At 37.9% G+C, this 24,942-nt stretch overlaps 2 protein-coding genes across 2 annotated transcripts in view; both read right to left on the bottom strand.

Annotated features, from left to right (window-relative positions):
- Positions 1–8,212, bottom strand: part of LOC134792711 (CD63 antigen-like) — a 57,394-nt gene extending 49,182 nt beyond the window's left edge. The window contains exon 1 of the mRNA XM_063764008.1: positions 8,011–8,212. Coding sequence (XP_063620078.1) covers positions 8,011–8,088 — 78 coding nt within the window. The 5' untranslated portion in view covers positions 8,089–8,212. The remainder of the gene's footprint in view (positions 1–8,010) is intronic.
- A 3,520-nt stretch (positions 8,213–11,732) lies between these two features.
- Positions 11,733–23,287, bottom strand: LOC134792688 (tetraspanin-4). The gene is made up of 5 exons (XM_063763956.1): positions 22,921–23,287; positions 22,663–22,851; positions 17,204–17,380; positions 14,452–14,682; positions 11,733–11,887 (listed from the first exon to the last, which is right to left on the bottom strand). The coding sequence occupies exons 1-5, from the start codon at positions 22,981–22,983 to the stop codon at positions 11,822–11,824; spliced, it is 726 nt and encodes a 241-aa protein (XP_063620026.1). The 5' UTR covers positions 22,984–23,287; the 3' UTR covers positions 11,733–11,821.
- Positions 23,288–24,942: the final 1,655 nt, after the last annotated feature.

Here is a 24,942-nt window from a genome sequence, read left to right as displayed (position 1 = left end):
GAATGATTATTTGTTTATGAATTTTTAATAATTATGGAAAATGCCCAATATAAAGATGGGGCAAAATTTACAAGTCTATAGTTACTAGGTCGAGTAGGATATCATTTGAAAGCGCTCGAATTGAACATTACAAAACATTTCTTTTTCACACTGACAAATAAATTTATATTTGAAGGAAAAATGTGAAAAACAAAACTATTAAGGTCAATGTGGCCAAATCCGTCAGAGGAGTAAATCCGTCCAACAACATTTGCGACTATTCTAACAACAGTATGCACTTGCTGACTCGATCGCTAAAGCAGAGAGCATATTTAATACCAGTAGTCAAAAACAGATCACAACAGTAGTCAGAAACAGCGCTCAGTCGCCAGTAAATGAAAAAAAAATAACACTATTAAAGTTCAGGTGCGCTCCGAACTTGATATCGAGCTAAGTGTGCTGCTCTGTTTTGTGAAGTTGGGATGAGACGATGTAAGTTAGGCCTTAATAATGGCTTATTTAGAATTTTAGACGATGCGAGAACTCGCATGCGAGTTTCATTACACTGCGGTTTTTGATCGGTCGGTTGAATTGGACGTAACCAACAGTCCGCAATGTAACTAAAATGCATGCGAGTTCGCGCGCAGTCTAAATCAGCCCTTAGTATGTTTATTATTGTTCGATATGCATGTTTATAGGTCTTTTTATCCATTTTACATTATAATCTCTTGGTGAGAAACCATTGGTGGTTAAAATTTGTGTTTACAAAACTATCGAGCGGACAAATCCGTCAATTACGAAACGGGAAAAATCGTCATGTGCCGGAATTTCCCTATTTCATATATTGCCAACCTTTTTTGATTTGACTCACTTAGGTAAGTATAACTCATATCATACTCATGCAGTGATGCGAGATTTTTACTGAATTGTCAAATTTCTCATATAAATTCGTGGTAGCTTTCGTACATCAATCTAAGATATCTGTGCTGTATTATTTAAAATTAAAAAGTAGATATTATTTTTAAACTTTTTTTAAAGGTTTAATTTAAAAATAGGACGGATTTGCCCCAAGAATATATTTGGGAATAAAATCTAAATTTAACCTTAAATTGAGTTCACTAAGGTTTAGTTTCGATTAAGGGTATAGTGGTATTTCTGTTCACTTGACGTAAGTACCTACATGTTTGTAATACGTCACGATACAAGAAAAATCGTTGGTTGACAGAAATGCCCCAAACCCTAGGGAAAATCCGTCAACTGACATGTCTTTAAAAAAATCATATTTTAATAACCAGCAGTACTAGGAGTTTAATATGAGTACCTTTATATAAATAAATAAAATATATAAATAATTAATATTGGGGACATCTTACACAGATCAACCTAGCCCCAAACTAAGCAAAGCTTGTACTATGGGTGCTAGGCGACGATATACATACTTATATAGATAAATACATACTTATATACATAGAAAACACCCATGACTCAGGAACAAATATTAGTGTTCATCACACAAATAAATGCCCTTACTGGGATTCGAACCCAGGACCATCGGCTTCGCAGGCAGGGTCACTACCCACTAGGCCAGACTGGTCGTCTATATCTCATAGGTTAAATAAATGCTTAATCTATTACAGTGATAAGGTTTATTAAAAAGTTAATATCATCATAGTTATGACCGGCCAAAGTGAACTTAAACTATGACGGAAATGCCCTCATTGACTTTATTTACCCCCCCCCCCCCCTAAGTTTCCCCGAAAAACCAACATACATACAGTGAGTATTTTAGTTACTAAACGTGTCTGAACACCAAAAATTTAGTCGAGAAGACTAGTAAGAGTGGTGGAGTGGGGCCACGGGGAGGCTCACTCGCCAGAAAAAATAGAACAAAATGGATCCATTCGACTAATTTACTGACTAATCTACTCGACTAAATTGTTGGTGTTCAGACACGTAATACTCGCAACTCGCCACTCGACTATGTAGTCCGAACTAGGCTAGACATTGATACTCAAGGCGGTTTGTGTACAAGTGGCTTAACCGCGAAACGCAAAAATCGAAACTTCGTTATCTGCCTCTCTATCGATCGAATATGCAAGAGTGATAGAGAGGCAGAAACCAAACTTTTGATTTTCGTGTTTCGCGGTAGGCCCTGTGTTGGTGCTAGTGACGCCCTCTACGCAGGGTTTTGCGTAATATTCCCAGTGGGGTCGCTTTCCGTGCCATATTCATACTCAGACACAGCGACCTTGTCAGAAGAAAAACTGTACCAAGACGATAGAAAAACATCATGTAATAGTTAAATGAAATAATTGCTTGTATTTCTAAAAGGTATGTATTTCAATCGTATGTCTTCTTAGCAAAATCAACGGGATCCCACAAAGAAGTATATTCATCACACTAATATACCGACAAACAGACATAATTTGCGGGTTTTATTTGATTAATCAGTAATCACGATATACTTAAGAGTAGGTATAGGTACACGGTACGCGGAATTTTTTCATAGGAAGAATTCTTTGACATCGCGCCTGGCCATTTGTAAGAGGTAATTTTCATAGTTAATTGAACTTAACAGATTAAACGTGAAAAGGTAACAAATTAAACGTAAAAGGTACTAAATCCTGGCGTAATAACAATAGTTGTAGCGTAGCGTTTTTTCTTAAAAACGAAATCGATACGGTGAAAAATCGAAGCGCCTGTAAAATTGTAATAGCAATGTAAAGTGTAAAATGAGTAAAACTCGGAAACCACAAATAATGTGGCTCAATTTATAAATTAATATGAAAGTACTAAAAAGGTACTAAAATTTGTCTTTTATAGAATTTATCAATAATCGCGGGATCATTGCGTAATAAAATACACCCGCCATTCTGACTGTGAGAATGGCGGGTGTAATGTTTTTTGGTGATAACTTTTAATACCGTGAGGTACTAATTTTTTTAAAGGAGGTACCAAATAGTACAAATTAGGTACTAAAATATGGTATGCTTTTTGTTTATTTTTATCTAGGTACACCCGCCATCCTGACTCTCACTAGAAAACGAAGTTCCGGAAGCTCCGGCCCGGCCACAGCCCGGTCTAACATGAGTCATCCTAAACTGGAAAAAAACCGGAAAAACTAAATTTTGTGAAATGATCGATAAGCATTTGATTTTTTCCGGGATTTTCATCCCTAATTCCACCCAGTAATAAAAAAACGGACTTTTCTAAATATGGTTAAAGTACAACTTGGTTTATGAACGTGAATAAGCATTTTTGAGCGTTCATAGGTGAATGTGTGGAGCGAGCATTATTTGACGTATAGGTGTGGGTTTAACAAAAAGAACGCTTGTCAATAAGGCGTTCGTGCTGTTAAAATTCAATTAATAATAGCCTTTATCGACCATCAACAGTGTAGTCCCCTTTTGATTGATGGAAATTGTCACGTATAGTTCCACTACTCGCCGCCGCACCGTGAATAGCGCGTTAGTTCATCTATCGCTCACAAGATGTCATTAATTCCTGTAAACGTATATACTAAAAAAAAAGCTTTACTCTATGCTATAAAATACCCTTTCGCACGTCAAAAACTCCAAGATGGTGCCCAAGCCCATGGACAAAAAAGTCTAGCGATAGTATCCACACCTGTCAAAATTTGACATTAGCAATCCACAGTTAGGTGACAACGAAACCAAACCGACGTAACCGACATACCCCGAGTTCAAAGTTATAATAAACCGTATAGTAGTAATAAAACAAAGTTGATTTTTTCTTACTTATTTTTTCGATCGCATGTTTGCGATAGAATGCGATTCGACGAACATGCGATACAATCAACTGAGGATATGAAGTGGATTTCAAATGTCAGATAAGTACGTCTCGAATTAGGCCCCTGAAGGTTGTGCTGTAGTCTGAACACATAAATTGCGTTACATCATGCGGGGTTATCCTCGAAGGTGCTACTCGACACTGACCTTCATGTGTATTTTTAGTTTAGCAGGCCGTAAAGCCGTAATATCGAAACGAGTAACGTAGGTACGTATATTATATCAAAACGGTGCCAAATATGACACATCATTTTCTTGAAAACCCTTAGGTAATTGGAATAGCTGTGAAATTTAGGTTTGAATAGACGCACCACGTGATAGAAATTCTATTTTTTTCGCAAGAATTTTGACAGACAACCTGCATGCTTGCATAGTTAAGTTGCTGCCCGCCTCGGCCCTCAAATTAGAACATAAAAAGCTACATAAGCATTTAGGCTATAAATAATAGTAGGTTCTACTAGAAGCTAATAGCCATGCCAAGTGGAATGTTATTGATTTTCGCGAGCAAGCGCTAGTGGCTGCATAAATAATGAGTGAAAACCCATAAATATAACTTCATACACCATTGTAGAGGTGACCTTGCTTCGTATACGTGTTTCGTTTGTTTGTATTGGTTTTTGTCTTGATTTGAATGCTGCTAATGACAGTTATAAGCAGGGCCGTCTTAAACTATGCTGGGGCCCTTGGCTACATAAGAATTTGCGGCCCTTTTGGAAAGTAAAGAAAGCGAGTGAAATTAACATTTTTCTACTATGATCTTCTATTTCTTAAGCGTAATAAACTGTTACTGTCTGTCCTTCGGGGCTCCCTGAGGATGGGGGCCCTGGGCACGGGCCCCGTGTGCCCTTATGGTAAAGACGATACTGGTTATAAGCAGGAATTGTGCTCTCAGCTCTCAGTGTCTTTTGGATTCTTTAGAGCATGTTTTAAGTGACATAGGTAATTATAAATGTTAAAACAAAACAAGTTCTACAAGATTTTTGACCTCCAAAAAATGACTGAAAGGTAAGTAAAAATTGCCGTGACTAGAACATGCTTAGACTGGGACTATTACGAGACAAAACGTTTCTTAAGAAACATTTATATTTGAATCTGCCATCTCCCCCTCTCTCTCTCTCTCTCACACACCCACATATACAATCACACGCGCACACACACACACACTCACACACACCTCACACACGCTCTTTACGCAAATTAATTCATTAGTAACTAGTTGTAAGGTTATCCTCTTATTTTAATTACTTAATCTTTTCTTAAATTATTTATCCTAACTTTAACTTTTCCTTGTATACTAATTCTTAGTTATTTAAATAAAATAGGTCTGAGTCATATTTTCTAATGTCAACTGCATTCTAGGAGCTCAAGTCACTGGCATAGCCATCAACTACACCTCTAGCTACAAGAACTAATACCTAATCCCCCACCGAATATGATAGGTAGTTTTAATATATTTAATATGATAAATAGTCTTTTATTTCGTTGATAAATTTTGATTATCGAGACTTTATTTACTCAGGTAAATCATACACCATAAATTAAGTGACAATTGAGAGATTTACTGTACCTACCTACTAGTACCTACAACTCTACATTTAATTTTGTTTTCCTTTTACGCTTAACGCTACAATACGCTATAGTATTAATAGTAAATAGTAAATATGCTTGGTATTACCTACTATTAATGACCAGAGTTAGACTAAGCTAAGTTGATAGCGATATTAATAGCCCAGACGGTGCGGATGATTATGACGTTTAAATAACACTTGCACCGTCTTGAGCCATCAACAGCGCTACCAACGTAGCTTGGTCTAACACTACTTAGCTATCGAGTACTAAAATACATGTAGGTACATTATAGTAAGTACTTATGTTTTTGTTTACCCACATTACGAGCAAGGCGAAGGTCCGCCTACACTGAAACCTACGAGCACGTGGCGTGGAAGCATGTGTGAGTTTGTCTGATGTAATGGTTGAGCTCACTCATCGTTTAAGCCTTTTAGAAGATTCTAGACGTTTCAAACGCGATTGATGGGAAGGAAGCCGAATTCATAAATACAGCAAACTGGAAGACAGTCATCTTTCTATCGCGTTTTCCCGGGATGGCATTTTGCCACGGCTCATGGGAGCCTGGGGTCCGCTTGGCAAACTGGAAGACAGAGCCCTTAAAATTGATTTCTCAGCTCAAAAGTAGGTACAGCCCGCTTCGCTAGGTTTAAAAACCTACTGATATTTATCCTGCAAATATTGTTTACTGACGTAATGACGTTAGTTTTTAAGGTGAATTTCCTGATAAGAAACTCGTATTAGTAACTAAATGAGTGCTTCTGATCAAGTTTTTTATCGTTTTTAACGATTTCGCTACTTAGGTATATTTCTTTACTGTGTTAGTTGTTCTTGTGAAACGTATTTATGTTTTTTCGCAACTGTTTTATCGATCAGGAAAATACTATTGGCCTTGTGACTTAAGTGTGTTCCATGGCATAAACTTATTTCTAGTCTAGCCTTACTAGGAACAGGAAGTTTGCAATACCTATTAGGTACCTAATGTCGTTCGTAACGAAGCGCGCAAAAATATATGATCCCTCTTGTAACTGGTTCTATACACAAAAATGTGTAGCCATTTTTGCTCACTTAGCTCTATTGTAAGAAACTATACCTACTGATATGTATATATCTAGTAGATGTAGAGATCCTATGTAGGTGCCTACATATATTTACTGGAAGGAACAAGTAGGTATTGAAAAGCTGACGGCTAGAAACATACATATGTTCCTAAATGTTCAGCACACTGAATTCTTGGAATCGGTAACGCGCAGGTGGCAACTTAGTTGTACAGTCACCTGCAATAATATGTTACACAACGAAGGCCGCAAAAATATCTGCCACGATCTTCTTTGTAGAGCTACAAGCGTATCACATATTTTTGCGGGCTTAGAAGAGTAGCATATTATTGTAGGGGACTGTACCTAAAATTAAACAGCTCATCCGCTGATGATGTGACATTTACGGATAACAGAGCGTCAACGTCAATATTATTGCGCTCATTATTGAGCAAACGTGATTCACAGAAGATAAGATATTGTATTTCTTTTGTCATCTTATCTTTATTTATACGTTTTGCAACACAAGTATTCATTCTTAGTTAGAACAAAAACGTTAACGTTTATAGTATTTAAATAACCATTGTCTACAATAACCAGTACAATAACAGTCAATTTTCTACCAGCAATAAGCGGAATCACGTGTTTCAGTCAAGTTTCAGTAGGTTTACTTTTAGTACCTTGTCAAATTAGCATAATGCAGCAACTAACTAAGGAATTCACCGTGAAATTAAAACGACAAGGTACTTTAAACGGTAATGCGGCAATGGTTAACGCATATAAATATGGCGCAGTTTTATATCATTGCGATAGATGATAAAACTAAATGTGGCTTTCCGTAGTGAAGGGTCCTTATGCTTCATATGCTAATATGGTCAATAATGACATTTATGTTGGAATTAGAGATAAAAATAACCTTATGGCTCCTCTACACGATGGGCCAGCACCGGCCACTCCAATAGACGCATTTATGCGTTAGAGGGAGCAAGTGATATTGCTATCTCATTCTACCGCATGGCTGCGTCCCTTGGAGTGGCCGGCGCTGGCCCATCGTGTAGAGGAGCCATTATCTTATAGCACATGAAGCATTTAGGACCCTTCTGTGATGGAAAGCCACAAATGTCCTCTCCGTAGTCTATAATATAAAGTTGCATGTTGCGTATACAGTTCAAATATTTACGTCAAAATTCAAATATGGAACGTCAAGTTGATCGTTTTCCGTCAATCAAATCAATTTCCGTAATTAAGCTTAGGTACAGTCAGCAGCAGAAGTTGCTAAGCGGGCCAGGTGTTCTAAATGATCTTGACGCGACTTTATTGTTAAAAGAATAAGAGCGTGTCAAGGTAGTTTTGAACACCTTGCCCGCTTAGCAACTTCTGCTGCTGACTGTACAAAACATCAACACTCCTAACGTATATCGGTGGACCTTATTACAAAAAGCATAAGCTCCACTGTACAGTTAACAGTGTGAGCGATGGTAATATACGAGCATGTATTAAACTAACCATCAACCTTGTGACGTCATTAATGCAGACACATTTCCGAACACGCAAAAAAGCGTCCTAACTTAGTCCCTTTCGGTTCTTATGTTTAACAGCATTAAGTTGTACCTACTTACCACAAAAATTGCGGTGACACAAAACAGCATATACTTAATGCATTTCATGCCCACTTCCAAGTTAGTTTGAGCCACCATTTTGGCGCACTGTCTTACTGCACAGGTGTACGAATACTGGCACTGAGTATGTTTGTTATCAGTTGATAAGTTATCACTGCGCTATCGGCCGTTTGGGTCGGGCGGCGGCGGGCGACTAACGTGAGGAAAACGAGTGGAAAATGTGGCGATCCGCGCGTTAATGAAAAATCCTTTTATGGTATAAAAGTTCATATAACCTGAGACACAGAAGCAATTGTTTTGTTTTTGAAATTGGAACCCTTAGTTACACAATAAAAGTTCCAAATAGATTTTGGAATATGTACAAAAAAATGTACGCAGGGACTTATGGTAACATTCCATTTCTAACCGCAGCTACACTACCGGTACTGAACGTGTCGCTGTCATTGTCAATTTCCATAGTAAAATTGACAGTAATGCAGCTGCGGTTAGAAATGGAATGTTACCATTAGGAGGATAACCACAGTAGTCGTTAGTAATTTGCGTCCTATTCTTGTTGTTAGGTATTCAGATAAGCATGAGAGAGAGGAAAAGTTGTTAAAAACATTTTTTAAATTGATTGTCCTCATTTGACTTATGTACAGTCACTACACGGGATTGTTAGGCCATTAAGGGTTCTTGCTAAATTAGAAATTCTATAGCGTAAGTATTGAACAACCAATTTAGCTAGGACCCTAAATGGCGCAACAATCGCGGAGCGTGATGGTACATTATAGTTCGAATTTTTCCCATTTATGTAGAGCCCGATTGTGACTTGACAAAATGTTTTGGTTTTGAGCTGGTTTTGATGCGACTTTGACGATCGTCTTGGTCAGGGGTCTCGAAACCCCGGCCCACCCAAAGCGAGTGCCCACTGTTAGGCCCGCGGGAGCCAGACTCCAGGGGTACAGCATTCATTGAGAGCGGAAGTGTTCCTAACAGCAGTAACCAGACACACTCCCCCGGCGCAAAAACCGACCGCGCGAAAGTTTCTGAGGCGCAATATTATGTCCCTCAGGGGGCAGGGGGACAGTGGTGAACACCACTCGATTCCCAATTAGCATTTCGATGTTTTCCACCGATTTCCGCGTGACGAAATCGAGCGATCGAAATTCAAAATCGCCCTCCAAGTAAAAAAGTGTGGAGACCCCTGGTCTTGGTGATTGGTGGGCATCTCACGCACCACTTGCACTTCATTTCATACATACACCAATTAGTCGATCGTATCAAAATAATATCAATACCGTAACAACTTGTTAAATCTGAATAGGGCACCTTAGTATGATATAAGTCGTTTAGTACAGTCAGCAGCAATAGTTGCTAAGCGGGCGAGGTGTTCAAAATTATCTTGACGCGACTTTATTGTTAAGAGAATAAGAGCGCGTCAAGGTAATATTGAACACCTCGACCGCTTAGCAACCTCTGACTGTACTTTTCAGCACTAAAGTTATTATTTGTCTCGTTTCATTTGATGCCTTTTTACTGCTCGCCGTGAATCGATTAGACTACGAGAAGGTATATAGTTAGAACCTTAAACAGAAAAAGTGACTCGCGCTTGACCAATTTTCCATGAGCCAATTAGCTCACTTATGTGCATGAAGTACGCAGTTTAGTGACTTCGCTAACTAAAGTGCTAAGTGCATGTCATATTTGGCACTTACACATATATACAGGATGATTCATGAGACGTGAGCAGGACTAATCCTGCACACTCAGTAACTGATAATTGATCGATCACCGTCGTATTTAGGAGAAACAACAACACTTTTTCCTATTTTTTTACTTTTTGGTGAGGGCAAATTTAATTTTCAACAATCATGGTCTCCCTACAGGACCTAATGAATCAACATAAAACCTCTTTAACCGTAATGGCATTTTGATTACGAAGAAAATAAAATGTCAAACTTGAGTGAGATACGAGTTTTCAAAAGTAACCAGACCGTGATGACAGTAATGACATTCAATTTGACACAGAATATCGGTAGTTTAGTATTCTAATTTTAGGGTGACCATGCATGTCGTAAAAAAATTAATAACTTTTTTTTTCAACACGACTAGAAAATTAACGTTAACCTCACTAATACTAATACGAAACAGTTGCTTATAATTAACGATATGCGCAGTGTTAGTCCTGCTCACGTCTCCTGAATCACCCTGTAGATGGCTACAAACTATGTACATAATATAAACTCACTCATCCAAATTAAACTGAAAATACAAAATTAGTTCAACGGCTTTCAATCATTCTGTTGACGGAAGTTACAGGAAAGTAATTTAGGTTATGTTTAAGTTGGTTATAGTGTAAACAACTTTATTTACGGTATTTGACACATTATGACTGACGTATATAGAGATGTAACTAACGCAAATCGATTGTCACAGCAAGCGATTACGATTGGATGGCACGTAGACTGAGGTATCGAATTGTGACGTATAATGAATTTTTATTTGAGATTTAAATAAAGCTAGAATTATATGGTTTTCCCGCAAGCTACCGGTCGGTCGGTGTATTTAATACACCGACCGAGTAGGTCGCACCCATTGTCAAAATTGAAACTAACTGGGGATCTATTTTAAAGTTTATTTATGTTATTTCTGTGTCAAATTTGTTGTCTGTTAAGTGACGATAAATATATCCATATTTACAGTTAATTATCCACCTTTTCCTTATTTTTATTAAAAGAAAAATGAAAAATTCATATCGATTTACTTAGACGACTACCGATTCATAACGATGGTGTTCGGTCAACCCTAAAATTAAAAAAAAAAAAGACGTAGAACGTAAACGTTCGCAGTGCAGTTGTTTTCCTTTGTGATTTCGATGTGCAAAACATTTTACGTAGTGTTGCTGTAGTGAGTGACAGACGTCAAATACCGTAAATAACGTTGTTTACACTATAGTTTAAAATGCTGCATGCATTTTTAATTTCCTCAAGCATTATCCTGACATACTCGTATTTAATTTTTAGTATTTCTTTATTCGTTGAGTACTGAAAAGCCCAGGACTAAATTAACGGGCTCCTAGGGCCCGATTCGGATTTTGAAATAGACATCTATTAGACATCACCAAGATACGATAACGATATGTTTAAGATCTAACCTGTCAAATTTGACATTTGCGCGATTCTGGAGATACTGTTGAACGATTTCCACAGGATATGACTTAGAGATCCAATTCACATCTAATAGATATCTTACTCTATCTAACGTAAAAGTGACATTGGTTGCCCGAATTGCGCTGCAAAAGAGAACTAGTTGATATCTAAACTATAACGTATCTAGAACGGATCTAGTACGTGTCGTCTCTTGTGAATATCTTGAAGTTCGAATACCTACGGCAGAAGGTATCGTAAATTACTTATATATCGAGACCGACTGCAAAGAGTTTGATGAAATTTTCAGTCAGTTTCAGGAGTTTACGGAGAAAACTCGTAGCAATCAAACGCCTGTGAATGTTTCCCCAGCAATTTCGATGAAATTAACATTTGACGGTCTACCAAATACTCGTATTTATAATTAAGTTGTAAACCTCTTGTAAATACTCTAACTTCTTTAAGAAATGGAGGTACTGATGACACGACTAGAATACAATTATAATACAACTCATAATTAAAGTATTTAATCCATTATAGTCATTATTATATACGCATAATCACTTAGTTACTCTGGTAAAATAAAACAAAAACACCTCTAACATAATTTATTAATCTGCAATAATATTACTTAACGTAATTAAAATACTTAGTCCACAACAACAATTGGTACACGTCATTCTTCAAGGAAACGCATTTTCTGCCCTGGATATCTTGGCCATCCATACCGCCCCGCCAACGGCCAAAGCCTGAAAAAAAAACATTTTTTATTATTAAAACTTGTTTTGGTCGAAGTAGAGCCGAATTCTATAGCTATACCTACTTATAGCTAGAACTAGAGGTAATAATTAGGGCTCGCGGCAGCGTCCGGGTTTCGTGTACCCGTCTCCGGGGCCCCGTTCTCGTGTTACACGAAACCGGATTTGTGGCCCGTTCGGAACGGGTAATTAGCATCCGTGTAATTAAGACCCGTGTACCCGTGTTACCCGTGTATCCGGATCCACGGATACAAGGGTCCGGCCCGTTCTCGACGTATAGTGACGATCGGACGCGTTCTTTATAAGAGCGAAGAATGAAAAGTTTATAACGAACAATAACACATTACCAATAACAAGCAATACGAAAAAAAAAAGAACAACAACAACTAGATCCGGAGCCGAACGCAAATACGGAGCTGAACGCACTACACGGACACGGACTTTGACGGGTTCGTGTAGTTCGGACGCTTAGCACCGCCGGGGCTAAGAACACGGACGCACGGGTTGGCGTGTAGCACGGATATCGGGAGCCCTAGTAATAATTGGTTTATTACATTTGTGGGTCTCTCTACTACGTTCCTGAGCCGGTAACCGCAAACAACCAAAAATATGGTTGCCATAAGCCGTATTCGAATTCGAGGCGGAAGCCATTTTGATGACGTCATTACGCTGAAGTAGATGGCCTGCGCCGCTGTCCCCCGACAGTTTTGGGGTCCCAATACCATGCCAAAAACATTCTAAAAATTGATAACGGTTACCGGTTCTGATCTAAAATATTTCTTCGACCGTTTCCATAAGGCATTAAGAGTCAACAGGAGTGGTAATTTCTCCATACAAACGTACTCCTCGTTTACCTCCGTGGTTTTTGAAGCTAGAGCAATGATTTTTTCAACACAGATTAATATTGTCAATATCTGTGTCGGACCGTTTTGCTTTTTTTGATATTTTTGTTTTTTAAGGCGCTAGAGCCCTTCAAAAATGGCCAAAATGGCCTAATTGACTATGCCGCAATGAGAGGCGTGGCATTCAAAACTGATATCAATTAGTCAAAAAAGCAAAACGGTCCGACACAGATAATTTCATAATCATGTAGATTTCCAAATTTGGTTACGATTGGTTAAGTTTTGGAGGAGGAAACAGAGGAGTACGAAACCTCAATTTTTGCGATTTTTACGCAGGATTTTTCGCCTTGTCCTTATCGCACTACTTTTAGGTGCCGCTTCCGTTAGCGAGACGGGTATATTTACCTAAAATATTTAAAACTCAGCTCCTGTTTCGTCTTAAGCCTATTAACGACGCAATACCAGTGTAGACATGGGTACTTCAATCGTGTCATTCCCAATTAAGAAACTAATTCTGATTCATTTTGACCTTGCATGAGCAAAATGAATGAGAAAAGTGATGGTCATGGTCAATGTAATTTTCTCGCTGGACCCTTACAATTATATCAGATTAGATTAGTAGTATTTTATTAAATTAGTCTATGTCTATGGTCAAACTTATGTCTATAAAGATTTATGGTGAAAGCCTTACTAAAATATAGGTAGGTACCCAAATGGTTAATTATTTTAATGTATTGTCCACAGAAATGACGCCTGTATTCCCAAACGTTCCTAACCCAAAACGATGTTAAAGCCAAACCATGAATAATATAGGCGCGAGGTACTCGTTAAATAATTATGAAAAGCGATAACCCAGTTACTTTACGTACTCGTTAACTCGTTACGTTACCCCTACAACTATTCAACGAGTATAATACGGTTTGCTTCGATTCGAACTTTCCCGAATTTAAATGATCCCGTTTTGAACCTATTATCCCATTTTTTGGATTAGTCGTTTCGCATCTCGCTTACGCTAAGACAAAGTACAATTGGGTGACCTTAATTCGCATTTATCCATTGGTACGAGTGAGATATACTCATATCAAAATTAGATCGTAATTTAAAAATTACACCTTGCATAATACTGTTAAGCTAATTTCGTAGCTTTACGCCGTAGCTCGTAGCAGTTGTATCTCGCTATTCTCGCTCTTGTAACTCAATCGTGTTAGGCCCGGAAGCCTATTCACATAGTTGTTTCTTGTTACGAAATGGTTATAGATATGATATGTCAGCTAACAGTTCATAAACCATAACCGTTATGTATAGATTATAAAGTTCTAATCGCCCTACCAGTCTACAGAAGAAAATGTAGGGTCAAGACAGAAACAGTGGCTCAGTCGCCCAAATATCGCCTCTCTCGTGTCGAAATAAGGTTGAGTGAGCTACTGTACCCGGCCTTTTTCTACCGAGTCACTGTTCCCTTGACCCTAACGTAACAGGTGAAAATGTTCTACCTGAATAAGAACCAAGAAAACCCCAGCAGACCCTATAGCCCCCGCATGACTTTGCGTCCACGCCCCAAACGCCTCAGCACAGCCCGTCCTATATGCACTCGTCACATTGCACGTGAAGGTGGCGACGACACCGAACACGCGGCTGCAGCAGCTGACGGGGAGACCCTGGCTGTCGTGGGTGTTGAGGTGCTGGAGCCAGTCGCTGGCGTTCAGGACCTACCTGAATGAGAACCAAGAAAACGCCAGCAGCCCCTATAGCCCCCGCATGGCTTTGCGTCCACGCCCCAAACGCCTCAGCACAGCCCGTCCTATATGCACTCGTCACATTGCACGTGAAGGTGGCGACGACACCGAACACGCGGCTGCAGCAGCTGACGGGGAGACCCTGGCTGTCGTGGGTGTTGAGGTGCTGGAGCCAGTCGCTGGCGTTCAGGACCCCACAGCAGGAGAACTGGAAATGCAGAAGAAGATACGTAAATCGAATTTAAACTATCGAGAGATATAGGTACTTTATGCTAGTTTCACGGTTTCACTCACGTATTTTTAGTATTTTATGTCGCGCGAGTGTCTAAAAATAGTGTAGACCGAGGCGATTCGGATCACTGGGGAAATCGGATCAAAATAAGCATTTCTTTAAAATTTGAAAGATCGCGGTTAGTTACAGCCAGTCAATCAGCGTCCCGCGTTCGCTCTGTTCCTAACGCATGTCGCCACAGTTACTGCCATTGGAAAAGACTCACGCGTCGGTCACGGTGACACTTACCGATGAGTCGCTCGTACAGTGTATTGTGATTTTACTGCCGATGTAAAAAATGTGCAAATACAGTCCGTAATAAAAGTAAACGCAAAAGGCTAAAGGTTTGTAATTGTTGTTACTTATTGTTAATGGCGCATAGTGTTTCCTGATTTGATATTGTTTTTATTGTATTTAAAGGTATATTTCCGTTACGCGAAAATAATTCAAACATATGATATGGGGTTATTCGGATCATCTGATTGGGAGCGATTAGGATCACATTATAAAACAAGGTTTTCGGACGTTTTTTTTTGGCTTATTTTATGTTCGCATGTTTTAGATGGTGCGTACGTATAAAAAGAAGAGGTATCAGGGGGAATGGTCGGGAGAAAATATGACTATAGCTGCTAATAAGGTTTTAACGAAACCGCTGTCCCTACGTAGAGTCTTTTGTTACCAACAAGTAATTTTCTCATATGGGGTGAATCGGATATGTGTGATTTTTCATGTTATGGTTTGTAAAAGTTTACAGTTTTTGTTTATTTTCATTTAAGTTATTCGATTTTGTTGCTAAATGGCCATTAGCATGTTTTGGATTTATTGTTAAAATATATAGTAGCATATAGGAGTGATATTATGTTGCGCTTTCTGTAGGTGGCGTGATAAAAAATTGAACTAGAAAGGAGGAATAAAAATAATGCTCAAATGCAACATTAAAGATACCAATGATAGTTGATGTCAATTATTTGACCTTTGTGATTATTAATTAAGATTTTATGACAGAGTTTTTTTGATCCGTTTTACCCCTTAAAATGGGGCGAATCGGATTTTTTAAGAGGTTTTGTATTTTATTTTTCATAAATCATATTTAAGTTTGATTTTATGTCTGAACCTTGGATTCTGTTCATTAATAACGAATTTATCCAACTGAATATTAATAAAAACAGTATCACCTTAAAAATTGTATTTATTGGCCGTCAAACAAAAAATGTCCCGATTCGCCTTGGTCTACCCTACGTGAAAGTAATCGTAAAAATAAGCTTAAAGATACATAAATATAATGGGTAATTAATACTAAAAATGTAATTGTTAGTCAACTAGTCCCGGGTTACATAAAACTAACAAAGTAAGCAAGAGGATTTTTTATTTGGTTTCTTATTACCAATTTTGAAATAGCAACCACATGAGTACAAATTCCATAGAAACTGAAATCGTGTAAGTATTGGACTGCTAACGATGTTTTCGGTGTCTATGGACCCGATTCGGATTTTGAAATAGACATCTATTAAATATCTTTTAGACATCACCAAGATACGATAACGATACGTTTAAGATCTAACCTGTCAAATTTGACATTTGCGCGATTCTGGAGATAATCTTGAACGATTTCCACAGGATATGACTTAGAGATCCAATTCACATCTAATAGATATCTTACTCTATCTAACGTATAAGTAACATTGGTTGCCCGAATTGCGCTGCAAAAGAGAACTAGTTGATATCTAAACTATAACGTATCTAGAATATGGATCTAGTACGTGTCGTCTCTTGTGAATATCTTGAACTTCGAATACGGCAGTTAGTCGTTACTTTATATTTGCACTGTGATGTGATCGCTATTCGCTCTTTGCCGACTATTTCTCGTGTACAGGGGGCCGATTTTTCAAGCGCTCGATTTCGTCGCTCGAAAATCTGTGTAAAACGGCGAAATGCAATTTTTGAAATATGATCAATAGAAATTGAGAATCTAGTGGTATTGATCACTCGTTATCAATTCTAAGTAGAATAAATGCCTAGTAGTGGAGACCACACGAAATCGAGCGATCGAAATTCAAAAATCGGCCCCCAGGATCCATGGTAATCTCTATTGTTTCCCATAAAGTCATAATGTATTGTTTGTCTTCATTTTCGTTAGTCATTATTTGGTTTTTCTCAGAAACGCGTAACTTTTCAGGATTGCCATAAAACAAACCTACCCTAACCTAACCTATAGGATAACCTTACGAAAATCCTGAAAAGTTAACGAATTCAGAATTATGACTAGTGATAATCTGACAATCATTACATTATGACTTCCAATAATTATGTCAAACTAAGGGATCCGCTCGTACTTATGGTATTTATAACTGCGTCTGCGCTAGCGACATAGCGCCATGTCTTTGTACATACCTGTTTAAGTAGGTAAAATAGGTACTCTAAATAGGTAAATAAAGTTTAAGAACAAAACCATACTAACGTCTTCCTGCACTTCGTCCCACAGCTTGGTAACTTCGTAGTTCTTGTTGGGACCGTACAGGTCCATGGTGTTTTGCAGCTGCGTTTGGACTAGAACTGTCGTTTGACTTTTTAGCGCGTAGCCCGCTATACACGCTGACAGTTGGAAGATGAACATTAGCACCATGGCGCCGGCAAACTGGAATGTGAACATATTTGGTATGTTTAGGATCATGATGGGAAAAACCTTTGGTATCAAAGTGATTATAGTCAGTCAATGTGAACAATTCTTTGCAGTAGGGTTTGCCGGTGAATATGAAAAGTGTCAAATTCTTGTTATTGTTTGGAATTTTATAAACAAAACTAGAGACAGGTAAAATCTATGCTGGCGCCATCTATGAAAACCATTGACATTTGCCAACCCCATTAAATCGCTGGCCCAATATTACAGGGTTATATGTTATATTTTCAAAATAGTTGAAATTCGACTTAATGTCACTATGACAATGTTCAAATTTCAGTTCGATAAAAGTGAAACATAGAACCCTGTAATATTGGGCCAGCGAAATGTTACCGCTAGGTACCTTCGAGCAACAGCGGCTTCCGACACATCTAGGTACGGTCGAAAGTTTTAATTTATGATCCATTTTGTACCTTGTCACAGTGACAATAGTGTGAGGTCTCTAGCGACTTTCATATTAATTGTCACTGTGACAAGGTACGAAATGGGTTATAAGTGTTATAACAGAAATTAATACTTTCGACAGTTTCGACCGTACCTTTGTTACTTATCATCCCATAAATGGAAATCGAGGGGGAAAGCACATGGTTCTACGAATCGATATGGTAGATAAATGTAAATGCGTCATGTCTTTGTGTAAGTAGGTATCTACTCTAATTTATCACAAAAAGGTCGAATGTATCATCAATGATCAATATACTGTATTGTTGAATCACAAGAGTAAAATGTACTTATACCGTAATTTATTGGTAAAAGGGTTTTCTGAATGCATAAATAAAGACGGTCAAAATAGTATAATTGATCGAAGCGTTAGCCAAGGTTTCCGTTTTGAGTCGGGCAAACCGCTATCGTAGGTAAGTCCGGATGTTCTCCTCTACAGGTCGCAGTTCAAAAAAATGTTTTTGACCAAAAACTTATTTCATCCTTCCAATGGAAGGAAAATACCGTTATTTTCCTCGTCATTAATAATTATACATATATTTAACTACATTTTGGTAGGTGGTGGTACTGTAGGTACCTATTTGTTAGTTTGTTACGCATTTAGGGTGAGAGCACGAGTAGTACCTAAAGTATGTACCTACCTAACATTAAGGTCGCCTCCAGAATCTCGCGAACTAAACTGACATGAGTTTGACAAATAAAATGATACCATGATACTAATAATTGTTTAGGGGTAACAAACGATTTTGATTTATATCAATGTCACAAGAAAAGAGTTTATTCGATTGTATGATTGTGACGTTACCGATCAAACCACAGGAGGTGCGGATGCGAAATTGACAAATTTCGATGTTAGTATTGCATTATGGTTTAATGTGCAGGTTAAGGTTAGTATGCAGGTCTGGGGGCAATAAATCTAAAATTGGTGATTTAATTTTGTACATGTGGCCGGTAGATGAGATGGATCCATAATTATTTAAATTCTGACCAAATTGTCAACTTGAATGTCCAGGCCCCAATTTCACCACGGTGACAGGTGCGACAATTGTAAAATCACTGTTGCTGACGTCACAGGCATCCATGGGCTACGGTTACCACTTACCATCGGGCGGGCCGTATTCCTGTTTGCCACCATCATTGTTTTATTTAAAAAAACTTTATTATATCGGAAAAAAACAGATATTTCTTTTGCGAAGTTTCTGACAATTGTCAAGATTTAGAAGAATTGTAGGTAATTCTTGACAGGTAATGAGTTATATGTCGGAATTTCGTGACAATTGTAGAGTTTCTTGTGACAATTGTCATAAACTTAGCAAGAGAAATATCTGTTTTTTTCCGATATAATAAAGTTTTTTTTAATAAAACAATGATGGTGGCAAACAGGAATACGGCCCGCCCGATGGTAAGCGGTAACCGTAGCCCATGGATGCCTGTGACGTCAGCAACAGTGATGTTTTACAATTGTCGCACCTGTCACCGTGGTGAAATTGGAGCCAGGTAGGGACTGGACTTTACAATTGAAGCAATAGGGATCACCGAGACAGTTTAATTTTTGCATCTACACCAGACAATAATGTATTTATCTTATCACATTTAATGAGAAATTAATCACATTGTACGAAATATTTTCCCGTCTGGGCAGGCCTTATTTGTATTTTGAGCCAAAATCGCTGTTTCTATGTTATCACCTAACTTGTTACTCTAGCTGTAAGTTTTCCTAACAAATATAACAAAATAAAATATTTATTTAATTAATTACAATATGTTCAGCCAATATCCTTGCCTCTATTACTATAAAATTGCACAATTTTCGAAATAACAAGTAACATTTGTAAAATAACTTAACAAAATTACTTAAAGATACATTTTAACTGACCGCGCAACAGTAGCGCCCTTAGCGGTGAATTTTCGCGATAATCTCTAATTCAAACTTTTTTGAAAATATCGATATGAACAGCACTAGTCAAACTGTGGTATCATTTGTGCACATTGACCTGTCAATTTATTTCGATAGTTTCTGGAGGCAACTGTAGTAAACTAATTTTATTAATAGTGCTAAATGGTGCTAAAGCCTTTCCATTGCTTTGGGGTACCTAATACCTAACCTTCTGTATATATCTCTTAAGTATGTAAATAAATGATTTTATGGTGGGAAGTAGTTTTATATTAATTATTTAATTTATGCCTTTTATAATAAGGTCCACCAATGAACAGTTAGGAGTGTTGCTGTTTGTATCTCGGTATTTAAAATCTATTACTTACTAATTTATTTAATAAAATAGAATAGAATTTCTTTATTTGCCAGAATACGCATGGTACTACAAGACGACAACAGAAAAGGTTTTACATGTAAGTATCAGTATTCAGTCGAAGACACCACAAAATAATTGACAATTTAATAATTGTAACATAAAATAAAAGCACAATATTGAAAAAACTTAGATAGAAAATAAAAACAATACTCAACGTTTCATCCACTATTGTATTGAAACAAGAGTTTTTGTGGCCTAAGGGTCGGTTGCACCAAACTGTTCGTATCGTCAAAGAGTTCGCTAAATTTTTATGTATGGAATGTTTCATAGTAAAGCGTCGGGGCGCGCCGGCTGAAGTTGATCAGTCTGTCAAATGTGGTTGGTGCAACTGGCCCTAAGTATGTGTCTATGGTAGGAATTATAGGTAGCCTAAAAAACGCATGCAATAATGAAAATACAAAATAAGGTACTGTCGACAACAAAACTGTGTAGGTATCCAAAAAAAAGTTGACAGCAACTTGTTATTAATGTGTGTTAATGGTATTATGTGTATAGACTGCGTACCGCGTAAACGTTACATACTAACGCGTAACAGCACATAAATAACTGGGTGCGTAGCCAACATGCCAATCGCTTACGCTCCGTAGCGAACGAAACGCAACTGTCACTATCGCACTAATATGGAAGAGTGAGTGAGAGTCACAGAATTAGTACTAATTAGTATGCACTCTAGAGCAGTTAAGATGGGTCATACAAATATACATACAGGGAGACCCGGGTCATTTTCATGGTGCATAAGAAAGATATACTTATTACATAAGGTTTGCCATTTTGGCTAGGAACCGGGCGGTCAACCATCATCGAACATCAGCGTTACGTCGCAAGGTTACCGCAATTACGTTTAATTATACAGCGCTAATGAAAGAATGGCTTACATGTGCAGGTACAGACAGCATCAATAGACTGGCGGCCTAGCCAAGGTGACAATCGCTTGCGTTTCGCCATCGAATCACTTTGTGTCTCTCTATCACTCTTTCATATTAGTGCGACAGTGACAGTTGCGTTTCGTTCGCTACGTAGCGATTGGCATGTTGTCTTCGGGGTCTGATAAGACTCCGATGTATCTCTTATATATTCTCTAGCTTTGCAAACAGAGATACTTCACTGCATGTAAAACAATTAGAGTGTGACAAATATTTATAACCGACTTCAAAAAAGGAGGAGAGAGGAGATGCTCACTGATTCATCGGAGACTATTAGACCGATTTGGAAAATCCTTTTTTATTTGATTGGGTATATGCTATCTTGTTGATCCCATTGTCAGGATCGGATGACGGGATCTTGGAGAAATCGAGGGAAATTTTCAAATATATAGGCGCACGCACATATTTCAGTCCACAAAATGATGGTAGACTGTTTATAAAGTCGGTTCTTCTTTTTGTTAACGATTATTGAACGCAAACTATACATCTATTTGTAAAACTAAAAGAGGATAGCATGACACTGTTGGCGCGTTATTCTAACTGTTACTGTTGGCGTCGACTGTACTTGTTGTTTAGTGGAGGACAAAAGGTCGGTAGCGATAATATTTCCGATCTCAAAACAAGGAAAGATAAAAACGGTTGTGAATAAAATCGTGGAGCTGTTTTTGCGACGAAAAATTAATGTTTAAAGCAAAACCAAATGTCCCTCAGATTGAAATGAAATGAAAATCTTTATTTCAGGCTTAAATTCAAAGGTGTATGTGAAGTCCCCAGTCCGCATTGGGCTAGCGTGGGGACTATAGCCCAAGCCCTCTCGCGCATGAGAGAAGGCCTGTGCCCTGCAGTGGGACGTATATAGGCTCAGTTATTATTACCTACTAACTATAAGGCAATTTTATTGTACTAGCGTCGTTTCATGCCTTTATAGCCATGTAAAAAAATTGACGCATAACATATCGCTAAGATCGGGACAAGGGCGAACAAAATGTAAAGAAAAGATAGCCATATAAAGGCTGTATACGGGCGTGTGCTGTGAAAATTACGCGATTCACGGCCACCATCCTCATATCGTCACTATATTGATTGTCAAGCGGCTATCACGCGACAAATGATTGAACGTGATGAATTGTTTATCATTGTGTGCTCAATAATCATCTTTCTTTATATGGACGGAACTTTGCAGTTCATTCATAGCATAACCATCAATATCAATAAGTACAGATATTTAATTAATTTACCCAATTCTAAATTATATGGCATATTATGTGCATGATTTGAATTCAGACAAAAAATAAATTTGAGCGGGATCTTTTTAAATGAGGTTGCCAGGAATTTTATGACAACCAAACAATAGCGTGATAATTAAAGTTTAAATGATTTATGAAATTAAATTATTAAATTATCGACGATATGACCATTACATAAGATTGAGAATACGTCGCGTTTATGAGCACAACACGGCATAATTTAAAATAGATACCTGACATTTCGTGATGAAAAGAGGCCAGTGTTTCTGAAATAGCTGAAGCCGATTGTTTAATAAGTTGTGATTTTAATTACTTACCGCCATTATTAAGTAATAGTTTTCCGAATAGGCTCCATAGAAGCCGAAGAAGGCGATGAGGAAGATGATGACTCCAGTGGCGATGCAAAATGCGGGTAGAGAGAAAAACCTCTCCGAGAGAAACTCGTGGTACCCATTGTAAGCGGACTGCACGGAACTTCCCACCGACAGTATTATTATTCCACTTATCTGAAAAACCACTTCACGTCAAATTGCTTTCAACACTTCATCCAAAACTGCGTAGTTTACCTAACTTACCAGGAACAGAAAATTCACTGTTATCAAAGAATATTTAACACTTGTATATATTTTGTTCCACATTTTGTACGAGCGGCCGGGCGTCGTGACAGTTACTACACTAAACTGCCGTATAGTTTTAGCTAGGTCTGGTATTTTTATCACTATAGGTAAGTACCTGATCTGTTGATAAGGAAAGCAAGCGGATTTATCTCAGTCCGAGCTCCTGTCAGATGCTTGTTTCCACATATTATGCATAATTCATCAATTCATTTTTAGCGAAGCGGTTTTTCAAGTTCAAAATGTCACTATGACGCGCAGTGCACTGGATTATAGGCAATTCAACTTTGTATATTTTTTATTGTATATTTTAAGTTTTAACTGTTTGTTTTGAATGCTGCAATACGACTGGCGTTTCAAGCGATAAGAAACTCCTTGGTAAGAACTAACCAGTACAATTTACATAATTATCTGCAACACACAGTATTAGCAATGGCACGTTCATTCGCATGAATAGGTATTAAGTAAGTTTTACAGGCTCCAATACTTCAGTAGGTATATGATGACACACTTTACCTAGATGGAAATTTGCGGACCTTATCGCATTGCATTAAGGATCACATATTGTCTTCGAGGACACATTGAAAGTTTATAGATACCGCCACGACACGCCATAGCTGCTTTTAGAAAATTAGCTCACAGCGCACATGTCGATGTCGGCGTGTTTACATTCGTATCTCTGCGTGGTGCAGTGCATCTGCTCGGCTGTACCTCAGTAGAGTTGACAGGTTTCACTGCTAACAACACAGTATAAGCTGTCCCAATTTGCATATGCAATTTTAATTGACTCGTGCAATCACACGAGGATAGATTTTAAAACAAAGGTCACTACTGTGGACAATAGTTTAAGTACATCTTGTGTGCACAATGATAAACACAGGATAAAGGTTTAAACAGAAAATCTGACTTTTGTATCCCTTCAAAATCTTTGCTTTGGGTAAAATGTCTACAGGAGAGACGTGAAATTACTTCTGTCCTATACCATGCATGGTCCGCGAGAGACTGCCACGGTGGATCCACGCGCTCAATTAGGTATTAATTTTATTTCGGGAAGTGTTATTAAATTTATTTCATTAAATAGAAAGCCATGTCAAAGAAAATATGAAATGGGTTTTATTGTATTCCCAGGGTATTGTTAAATATCAAGTGCTTCTTCTAGTTATTTTACATATTTATTAACATTTGTAGCAGGTACGAAGTAGGTACTACATATGTCGCCGTGTGCCTGCTATACGGCCACAATTCAAAAATTTTAATTTTCTGGATTATTGCAGATTCGTATTCAAAATTGTTCAATTTACGACCTTATTTCGAGAGCCATAGCATAAAAGGTCTTTAAGAGCCTTTTTTAGATTAGATTTGACCATAAATTGTCAGACGATTCCCTGCAATACAGCCACTTGCCAGTCTGCCGCCTCCTGCTCCCGCGGCGTTCGCACGTGAACCTGACGGCCCTTTTGAGTTGTGGCTATATAGCACACGTTTTAAATGAAGCTTTTGAGTTGCGTCCTAGAAAATAATAATTAGATAATGTTGCTGATTATAAGCTAGTTACACATATTATCGCGTACAGTGATCTTGTTCCTATCAAAGTTGATAAAATAAAGGGATTTTAACTATTTTGGTGTTTTTATTTATATTTGCATGGTAACCTTTATCCAATAATTTTGTGTTTAAATTTGGCCGCATCCCAAAATCTTTAAAAAAACGTGTCTGCAATAGGGCCACAACTCCAAATACCTGTCTTTCGGGCCTTGTGTCTTAAAAAATATTAAGTACATTTGTTTTAAAAAGTGGCGTGGTCATAAGGAGGGTTATATCATTCCGAGTAAAAAAAGCTAAATTTTAAATTCATAGACCTAAAACTAAAGGAGTAAGATCAGTGTTGCCAACTCGGATTTTGAAAAAATGCTAGACTAATGTCTAGATTATGCCAAAATTATGCCAAAGTTTTTTGAAATATGCTAAAAAAAATGCTAAAAT

This window comes from Cydia splendana, chromosome 8, assembly GCF_910591565.1.
Source record: "Cydia splendana chromosome 8, ilCydSple1.2, whole genome shotgun sequence".
NCBI classification, from domain to species: Eukaryota; Metazoa; Arthropoda; class Insecta; order Lepidoptera; family Tortricidae; genus Cydia; species Cydia splendana.
Note: the sequence above shows the minus strand (reverse complement) of the source record. Positions and strands in the feature narration are given on the sequence as shown.

What these genes read in the sequence shown, in the direction of transcription:
- LOC134792688 (XM_063763956.1), bottom strand. Translation starts at nt 22,983, where the DNA reads ATGTGGAACAAAATATATACAAGTGTTAAATATTCTTTGATAACAGTG. An exon ending in ACTATTACTTAATAATGGCG is followed by an intron (nt 17,381 to 22,662) that starts GTAAGTAATTAA and finishes TTCACATTCCAG; the next exon opens with TTTGCCGGCGCCATGGTGCT. An exon ending in TTTTCTTGGTTCTCATTCAG is followed by an intron (nt 11,888 to 14,451) that starts GTAGGTCCTGAA and finishes TTTTTTTTTCAG; the next exon opens with GCTTTGGCCGTTGGCGGGGC.